The sequence below is a fragment of the Perca flavescens genome, chromosome 9 (genome assembly GCF_004354835.1).
Source record: "Perca flavescens isolate YP-PL-M2 chromosome 9, PFLA_1.0, whole genome shotgun sequence".
Classification (NCBI taxonomy): domain Eukaryota; kingdom Metazoa; phylum Chordata; class Actinopteri; order Perciformes; family Percidae; genus Perca; species Perca flavescens.
In genome coordinates this window covers 26065353-26075431 of record NC_041339.1, presented here as the reverse complement: position 1 = coordinate 26075431, position 10079 = coordinate 26065353, and the positions used below count along the sequence as shown (strand labels likewise).

Below are 10079 nucleotides of genomic sequence, written 5' to 3'. Positions count from 1 at the left end.
GGGGGTCGGCTGGAGATGATTGAGAGGTGAGTGTGGAGAGAGGAAATGGAGGGTAAAGAGAGAGAAATGGAGATTTGAGTAAGAGGTAAAGACCGAATAATGAGTATGAAGGGATGGTAGGAGTAAGCTGGGTTTTTAAAGGATCGGGATTACATTTTTATTGGGTTTTCAAATCTTGGAACATTATGTAACAGTATAGCACAAAAACATCATAATATATAACAAAGAGTACAACTTACACATATATACAAAAGCTATACATTCTTATTTCCAATTATTACATATTTAAACCGTTAATTGATAATACATTATTTTAAATAAAAATATTGTTGCATGTAAATTATCCACTTTTACCCAATTTTTGTCTCTGCTAAAGGCTAACGGCTCAATGCTACATTAGCTGCTATTAGCATAACACACCCTAATGTCTGACCAAGCTGTTAACGGTTGATTTGCATTGTGGGTAATGTCGCAACAGGTTTTGACAAGGAAGAGGAATGCGTGGATAACGATGAAAAAGATCATATCTTTATATGGTTATGCTGCATTCATTTTAATCCTTTTTTAAAGTGTTCATCTTGAGTTCGTAGCATGCTCTTTAAACTCTCCAAAAAAAATTATACTAATAATATCTTTTTTCAAAAGGATCCGCTTTACAGCAATTTTTTGTCATAGATCGTCATAGCTGGCTACAAATAAACCATTGTAGAGAAGTGGATATACTGAAAGGCAGAGAGAGCAAGATGGGGAGCACTATGAAAGTGCTAAGAAGACAAATGGGCTGGCCGTACATTTTGTGTACACATCAGCTATTGTCCTGGCCCCCATCCCCCTTCTCTGAGCTTTGTGACAAGCGCAAGGCAGGCCGGGAGTGGCTTTATACAGTCGGCTTGTACGGACGGGAAAAAGGACATGTGCGCTTTCGAGGTCAGTCCCGAGATCCTCAGAGGGTTCAGTCCTTGAACCTGCTTTTCACATTCATGACAGCTGTTTCTCAGACATGAGAAATGTGTCTTGTGATGTGTGAGGCCTGTTAGAAAAGTTAGGCTTTCGATTCCTGTTCAGTTTATTGGTGACTCTCAGAAGGGTTGAAAAGGCAGAAGTGACAATGTTTTCCATGTTAAACTACTTCCCTACTCTATATTTACCTCTCTAGAGCCAATGGATGACAGACTGCTGTAGATATCAGTGATGGGTTGACAATGTTCTTAGTTTAGTATTTTAACATGCTAATATTTGCTAACCAGCACTATATGAAAATTAAAGGGATCACCAACGTTCATCCTGAATAGGACATCAATGTGTGCACCAAAATTCATGGCAAGCCATCTAATAGTTGTTGGGACATTTCGCCATTCAACAGTTACTACGATATTTCAGTCTCGACCAAAGCGGTGGGCCAACATTGCTAATCATATAGCCAAGCTGCTAGCATGGCTAAAAGAGTCTGCAGTAGTGAGGCTTCTATCTGAATGGTGTACAACATATGAGGGACTTGGATTTAGCAGGGCTGTCCATTGTAGTTTATGTGGATAAACTTGACACTTATGAGGCTGATTCTCTGACTGAAGAGTCACAGGATCACAGAACAGTCTCTTCCCTCCTCCACTCCAAGGCTTCCCCTGCAGCTTTCTGAGCTCCACTCTGGTGGTGGTGACTCTCCGTCATGGCCGCCACTTTCTGCTCCAGCCTCCACACTTGCTCCCGGTACTTCCTGCGAATCTGCCGGTACGAACTCAAGGCTTTACTGGAATGGAAGACACCCAGCAGCGAGATACAATTTAATACACTCACATTAAAATGGACACTACAGAACTAATACTTTGTAGCTTTTAGTTGTAGATGCAGAAAGATGATAATGAACTTACCTGTGAGCTTGTGTGAGCCGAGCAATCTGCTCTCCATTGTCCCTCCTGTGCGGCGTGCTGTCTGACAGAGCTGTGTTAAGTGAGTCTTGGACTAAAGCCAGTCTCTTCTTAAGGGCTTGTTCCCTGAAAACAAAAAGTAAGATTAGATGAAAGAGATGGGAAAACATCATGCCAGTCTGTTCATTTTGCATACTTAACTGGGCCTACAATAACGTGTGGGCAGCCTAAACACTTATACATACCTTTTTAGTGCATAGAATGCTGAGCTATTAAAATAATAATTGTTGGAAGGATTTTATAAATCACGGTTTAATGTTAAACATACATTTTGCACAGTGAATCCTTAGTATTTTTTTTATGAACTTTGTTTATTGTTTTTTTGCACAACTGGATAATACAGTTACAGTTGCTTGTGAGTGACAATTATATATTATAAAATAACGTAACAAAAAAAACATGAATCCTTAGTATTACCCATACCCATAAGTTTTTTTTAACAAATAGGCTAATTTATATTTGCCCATATTATTTAGGACTCATGTTAAGACATTTTAACTTTTGAAAAAACTTTCAAAAAATGTATAATTTGGTTGTCCTCTTGCAGTAACACTGAGAACCCCCTAGGGGTCCTGGACCCCATGTTGAAGAGCTCTGCTTTAGAGCGACTGTGATGCAGAGTGCTTACAGCAGAGCTTTGTTTAAAAGTATTTACTACTCGAGGTCAGAAGAGAAAATGGATGCACTCATGGAAAGAACAAGAAGCCCTTTATGTCCAAAATCTGCATTTATTCTGATAGTGTTACTAAGCAACAAATAAAACCAGGCAACAGATGTCTGAATGATTCATTTTTTCTACTGACATTCATCAGGTACATTTTTAGATTTCTACAAGTGACATTACATTTGATAATTTGCCAGGTTACCCTTTTAAGGCACTTGAAAAAGCTAACATATATGTATAAGCTGTCTAACATGTGCTTTTACTAATAGTATTTTACAGTATAGTATTTCATTTGCAATGTTATTGCTATGCTTTAAACATTGGACTGCAGTGCGTAGAGAAATTACAGAGTCTCACCTTTGCAGGACGGCCTGCAGCTCTTTCAGAATGGGTCTGGTTCTAGGATCAGCGATGTCCCCACCATTACCCAGTTCAGCCACATTTTCACAGAGCTTCTGAAACATAACATTAAATTATGATTATCTTTCAAGCACAAAAGCCATTCCCCATTCAATTCTTAATAAACGTGTAAACATTTATCTAAAGCTGTGTCACAGTGTTGTGAGCAGTTCAACCAAAGAATGATTTTCCCTTTTACAGATTGTTTTATTTATTTACAATAAAAAAGGTAAAATACATCTACTTTAGTGGAGCATAAATGTCATTGTTTTTCCCCCTTATTTCCTTATTAATCCCCTTGGAACCCCTCAGATTTATCTATCTTTGTGTGGACCCTTTGTGTGGGAACAGAATAACATTTATTATGCTGCAATCAGAGGCCATTGTGATTTAGTTAAAATTGTTAACAGGATAAAGTCTGTAAGATCAGTTCTTGAGACTGACTGTGTGCATCTAGACAACTTTTGTTCTTTTAAACCATTAAAGAAGGAAAAGGGAAATGGAAACCCTTGATGGCGCAAATCTCCGGGCAGCCATTGTTTCTGCTACCCTGTGTCTACAGTAGATAGACAGAAAGCTGTGTTAACTTTAAGTAGCTGTTCTTTCTCGTTTGACAATGACAGAGTAGTGTGGTGCGGTATGAATCTGTGCTGTGGCAACAGGACAGCCCAGCAGAAGACCTTGTGGAACCAAAATATCCCTCTTGGCCTGGAGGGATTCTGCTTTGGTAGATGTGTGATTTCCCATGTGGGACACCCAGATTTGAATCAGGTCTGCCACAGTAGACCAACGTCCTGCTCCCTCTTGTTCATTTCACCTTGACAGTGTATTATTTGAAAAATAGTCTCTGTTGCTGCTCTAGGACTCTGTCCTACCTGTTGTTCGGTCTTACGATCCTCCATCTCCTCTCTGAGGCTTTCTGGAGCGAAAGCTCCAGCTGATTCCTGGGCCTTCTGGGCCATAAAACCCCACTCCAAACACCTCAGCTCTTTCTCCTTGAGGCGGATTAGAGCTCGCAGATCTGACATCTCCTCCTGAAAAAGTAAATCAATAAACAGCATAAGAAAAGATATACATGTGGAGTTGTGTTAGAAGCACAAGATGTAGATATTTTATCACCACCAGCAGGTTTTACCTTTACTTTAAGGCTGTTGTGGAATGTGTAGATGTGTATATGATTTCCTGTATTGGTATTGGTCACCCTAGGTTTTTAATAATATATGTGAATTCATGATTATTCTCCAGCTGGAATCACACTGTGGAAGTTAGGATTATATTTTATGAACCTTAATAATTCTACTATCAAGATATACACACACTAGTGATTAGTAATTAGTGAGTTTTAGAGTGGCTGGTAGGTGGATTTGGAGCAGGCTAGTCATTTCCCCCTGTTTCTGGTTTTATGTTTACAATTTTAAACTTTAATAAATGCTTTACCAGTTTCAGAGCTCACTGGATATATGAGATGGGGATCTGCCAGCACTGTATTGTTCTGTTGTACTGTATGTGAGCTAAGTGTAATGTTATGTTTTACCATAAAGATTTGTTACCATAAACAGCTATGACATTCCGACAAAAGCCACTTCTATCTCATGATCTTTTTGCATGAAAGGTTTTGGCAGTTGTTTTCGATTTCAAATCTTGATTTTTGAATCATAAATTAGGACACACAGCTCCTACCCTGACAGAGATGAGTTCATAGAAGAGGGAAGCCTTCTCTTTTTTTGTATCAGGAGGTTTGGCGTTATCTTTAGTCACATGTCCCCCTCTTGATCTGGCCAGGTGACCAGTTTCGGGGCTCATTTTGCCCTCAACTCCTGGACTCGGTTTAGGTAGACAAATGGCCGCCCGCTTCCTCTTCAGATGCTCAATTTGCTGACGGAGAACTGCCTCTCGCCCCACCAGCTCAGGTGTCCTGTGTGTTACAGGTAGTGAGTGACCTGACCTGGCAAAAACATGGTCCAAGAAATGACAATTTTTTAATTCAAACATTCATTAATATTTGCACACTTCATTGAGTCATACCTGATGGCTTTTAAATTATTTAGTTAATAGCATGTAGATCTTTGGTGGTGGAAGAGAAAGATAAAAAAAATATTATCCTTTCTTTTTGCAATTTCAGTCTGTCAATATTGACACATTTTCCTTTCTACCCATTCCTATTAATGTACTTGAATGTACAAAGAGCACTTTCAAATGTCACCTGTGCCCTGTGTGACTCTGTATTTCCGTCCCCTCTGTGACTCCTGCTGTTGAGAAGGAGGTGGACAGCTCTTCAGTTCCCATTTTTATGAGCTGAGTTGACGGACTGTCTGGCTTCTGGCTGTCACCGACCGCCTCTGATGAAAGGAAAAACTGTCAGTCTGACTGTGTGTGTGTGTCAATGACATGCATACCTACTGTATATAAGTGAATGTGTGCACTGACTTGTAAGCAGTACTAAAACATGGTATTCAAACACCTGCTGAGTCTGTCTGCAGAGGAATGCTATGCTGCTTCTTGGCATCATAAAGTGACAGCAGCTCGCTGTAGGCCTCTTCACACTCCTCACTGTCAATCACAACCACAAAGACAAAATACGACCTCACTACATGAGAAGAAGCTAGATTGAAACTGTTAGATTGCTGACCTGTGCACATTCATTTTTTGAATGTCCTTGAATGTTCTTTGTACTTGTATGTCAGCTGTGTTTTATGTGTGTACCAGTAGCTGAGAGCCATCTGCAGGGCAGAGCAGTTAGCCTCGAGTCTGTTTAGTGTAATACTGATCTGTTCGGACTCTCCCTTCGTTCGCTCCAGAGCTGCAGTCAGCCGTTCATTTCTGGCCCTCAGCCGCTCAATGCACCTAGAATAGTGAGAGGATGAGGAGGTTAAGAGCAAAAACATTTGTTTCATAAAGAGTTTTAATACATTATACAAATAATCATTCTGTGGAGGAAGAAACTGTATTGGTTGAGTTAATACTCAACCAATACAGCTACTTAGATATTCAATGTAGCCATGCCAATTTACATTATCCAGCTTACATGTTGTTGAAAGGTCAAAGTAGGTAATAACTATCTAAAGATTACAATTCAAATAACTTTTAGTCAAAACACAGATCAAAATGTAATCTGAAAAATATAAAAGACAGTGTGTCACCATTTATTCATGACATGAATCTGGAAAACTAGCTAATCTAATTATCGTATTGTTTTGTGTCAGGCCTTAGATATACTGATATGTTGGCAAAAAAAACTGTGTCTGCATAATTCACCATTTTGTCATGCTCTACACATTATGTGTGTGAGTGTCTGCACCTGTCTGCACCTTGTCTTTGTCTTGGTATAAATAGAACAAAATCAATCAATATACCAATATAGAGTCAATATACTAGTTCAGTAACTCGGGTTACATTTTTCAGTTATAGTAGTACAGTTTTTAAGAATCAGGATGATCTTTGCACACCTGTATACAGACAGTAACAAAGAGACAACCACTGTCATTACATTTTGACTTATTTATAATGTTTGATGCCTAATGTAGGGTTACTGGACCAAAACATAGCAATTCAATAAATGTAATGGAAGTGTTGACAGTGTACTGTGGCTGAATTTTGCTACTCTGGGACATCCTGAGCAGCTCTTCCTCAGACTCACCTGTTCAGTCGTTCTGTCTCAGACTCCAGGCTGATGGGGCTGCGACAAGGACTACATGAGTTACCAGAGCCTACTGGAGAACCATCCTCAGCCACAGACAGAGGTGTTACAGCTCTGGCTGCTCTTCTGTAGAGTAACGGTGAACCAGGGAAGGGAGGAGAAGCCCAATCTGGACTAAGAGCCCCTGCAGTGGGCCGATAGGAGGGAGAACGACTGCCTGACCTCCAGGCTTTATGGAGACCGACCAGCTAAGAGACAAGAGAAAGGGTGTAACATTTATTTTACTTTTTTGAACTCATAAATTGTGTTGAATTACCAAATGTGTACACACTTCTTAAATTTATGTTTTTAGCATTTCTATATTTCGCCTTACCCCTGTCATAAACAAAACCCTCTCTTTTACCTTGTTCTTCTCCTCCTCCATCTGGCTGACAGTGCTTTGTGCTCTCTCCAGCTCCTCCTGGGAACTCTGAAAGGTGTTTCTGAGAGCAGAGTCTCGCTTCTCCAGATCCAGGATGGCCTCCGGATGCTGGTCCTTTGGCAGGCCTGCTGGGCATGAAATCCCAAACTCTATTTCCATCTCCTCCAATATCTGTAACCAGTGAGCCAAAATTACTAAAGGGGCTGGTGGGAGTCTAAAGATAGCCTGAACAATGTCATATTTTTCTCTCATATTGATTCATTTTTGGAATTAATAGTATTTTATTATTTATATTATATTATTTATTTTTTTCTGAGTCAGATTCTTTAGATCAAGTTGATAATGTGAAATGTGTCAGTAAACTTGACCTAACATTAGGTTTTGTTGGAACAAAAGTTCAAATACATCAAAGAATCATGAGAGTTTTAGTTTTAATACCTGAGTGGCCTTGACCCAGCTCTCCTGGGCTGCTCTCAGATGCTCTCGGTGCTTGTCCTGATCAGAAGCTGTGATGGGGGCAGCCCAGGACCTTTTACAGCTGATGGAGTCCTCCACTGATGTTAAAACCTCCTGGAGTTTAGTCCACACTACACCACCGCCCCCTAGTGGATGGAAGTTAGATGTGCAAATGATCATGTTGGACAAAATAAGTGGCAGAAGAATAGCCCCTGTCTATGAATGAAAAAAACATTGAAAAGGTGATGGATATAAAAGTTTCTTGTGTTTGAATTGCTGGCTTTTCCTCAAGATACTTGCTGTCTTTTACAGACAACAGAGTAAATATTAGAAATTATACATCAGCTGTTCTTTTGGACACAAGCTATTGTCCGGCCCAATTGGAGGACAGATCCCCTACATGAAGCACAAAAAATGTAAGTTATGTGAAATGTGTCGGTAACAACCTCTGTCAGTCAGTGGAGGTTTGGAAGTGGCAGCTGAGGCAGTCTTCCTCTCTGGGCTGCTTCTGGCCACCCTGTGGGACAGGAGGTCTGGAACCAGAGGCCTGGATGGTCCTGCTGGTCTCAGGTCCCCTGGTTCACTGCAGAGTATCAGCAGCATTAACATTTTTGCTAATGAATACCACTGTTCATTTTGAGACAAGGTATAAGCGGACCAATATATCATTTATTGATTGGAAAATATGTAAGAACAAACAAAAAACATGGTTCAAAATATAATTTTGAGTGAAGCCAAATACATTTATTCAGATCAATGTTATGGCTCGTATCAACATTACCTTGGTGCCTTTAATGATCCCATCTTCTTGTTCAGTTCAGCAATGATGCTAAGCAACGTGCCCACGTCAGCCTCACACTGAGCCAGTTCTGCTGGCGAAGGCTCGAGGTTTGCTGTGGGCTCAGAGCCCTCAGGGTCAAGGGTTATATGGTCGAAGGAGGTCATCAACTCCCTGTCACTCCCTGACCCAGCATCCAGGCTGTCACATCGGACCAGACAGGAATCCTGTAGACACATGAAGTTGTGTTGTTAGAAAATAGTTTACCTTATTTGAGTCATTATTTTAGCTTTTCACTATAAAGCAAATTTCTTTTTTTTTTTCATTCAGTACTACTATATATATAACAATATGATACACATAATGTGTGTATGTTCTTTCTGCCTGTTAATAATCCTCATAATGTGTTATGCTCTTGAACCAGACATTGTTGCTGTACTGTTTAGCACCTATTGTTTTGAGCAGCGGAAAAGAAGGAAACTAAAACATCCTGAGATCCAACTTCCTGCCTAGCAAATATTTGTGGTCCAAACCATCTTTTGTTGCACACAAAATTTTTTGGCTAAATTAAATTTGAATAAAGTGTTTCTCTTTTATTTGTATATATATGATGCCTATGAATATGTGAAAAATTATACAGTTTGGAATGCCTATCTATTGAGAATGCTATAGTTGGCAACATACTTTAAATTCCTTATCCAGCCAGTAATACATCCACTACACCCGCCTCTTCCTATTCAGAGTCACAGGAAGGCTATTCAAACATGCACTGGGCAAAAGGCAAAGAAAAACCTGGGATAGGTCCACAGAAAAACACTCACATCTTCAATTTCTGGCAATTTAAAGTTTCAAATTCAGTCTCACAATTGAATGTAGGAAGGATATCACTCATATGATGTAAATATAATAATACATTGATGCCACTCAGTCAGCAATATTACTCATTAAACATTCTGCTCCTAAGTCACAATGATCAAAATCCAGTTTCACGGCAATGCAAGCAGCTGTAATGCTGTATAAACATTCAGTTTGTAGATCTTGTTTAAGGACAAAGTGCATCATCTTAGAAAGCCATTTCACAGATGAAGGGTTTAAACTCTTTTGTCAAATTTACACAGTAAACATGTAATGCTCCAAGTCATGCAACACCCAGTATGATAAGTGACATTTTTTTAAGACAAACACTGAAATACTTACCTCCATGCTTTTTTATCTTTGTCTGTAGTGGTGATTTAATTTTTGTTGAAGCTGTTTACCGCCATTAAACATTTGACGAAACGAGAGGATGTTTTCTTCAGTACTATTTTTGTGTTATTATATTTTCCAATAGTTAGTCAGTCAGTCAGTCAGTCACTGCTGCAGTGCTCTCTGCATGTCCGCCCAACAGTGTTTAGTGTGATGAGTGAGGTACGTGGAAAACACTCAGAAAGTCATCCCCACCCATTCCCCGTGACTTTGTGTCCTTTCCTGTTTTGTCCAAATATAGCTTCCATGTCTTTTTTAATAGCAGAATATGAGTAAACTCTGGATACATACTGTAGCTGCTCTGCGAAACAATGGCAAAAGAAATGTACTATGATGTTATGTCATTTGAAAAATGCATGAAGTTACAATCAATTTGGATCATGACACTGACACAACAGACGTGTTAAATTATTTATTCTGTCTCTGTTGACAGCCAATGCATTTTTTGTTGAATTAATTTACCTACACTGAAAGTATTGAGCCAGATTCTGCAGAACTGTGCTAAAAACCAAACATGAATCATAGATCAATTCAACACCAGTTTCCTTGGGATG

At 39.5% G+C, this 10079-nt stretch overlaps 1 protein-coding gene across 2 annotated transcripts; it reads right to left on the bottom strand.

The window, feature by feature from the left end:
• Positions 1–284: 284 nt before the first annotated feature.
• On the bottom strand, positions 285–9663 carry ushbp1 (Usher syndrome 1C binding protein 1). 2 transcript variants are annotated; one of them, XM_028587641.1, is made up of 14 exons: positions 9478–9663; positions 8284–8507; positions 7949–8085; positions 7485–7648; positions 7029–7217; positions 6626–6873; positions 5692–5832; positions 5450–5538; positions 5192–5327; positions 4669–4933; positions 3864–4022; positions 2947–3044; positions 1869–1991; positions 285–1747 (listed from the first exon to the last, which is right to left on the bottom strand). In XM_028587641.1, exons 1-14 carry the CDS (start codon positions 9481–9483, stop codon positions 1582–1584), a joined length of 2145 nt encoding a protein of 714 aa, XP_028443442.1. In that variant the 5' UTR covers positions 9484–9663; the 3' UTR covers positions 285–1581. The 2 variants fall into 2 exon arrangements, with proteins under 2 accessions (XP_028443442.1, XP_028443443.1); XM_028587642.1 differs by having other exon boundaries at positions 2947–3041.
• Positions 9664–10079: the final 416 nt, after the last annotated feature.

Bases quoted from the DNA above. Each gene is read 5' to 3' on its own strand.
- ushbp1 (XM_028587641.1), bottom strand. The intron at 8,086-8,283 runs GTAATGTTGATA...GATACTCTGCAG, and splicing joins GGATCATTAAAGGCACCAAG to TGAACCAGGGGACCTGAGAC. The intron at 7,649-7,948 runs GTTGTTACCGAC...TCCATCCACTAG, and splicing joins ACCTCCACTGACTGACAGAG to GGGGCGGTGGTGTAGTGTGG.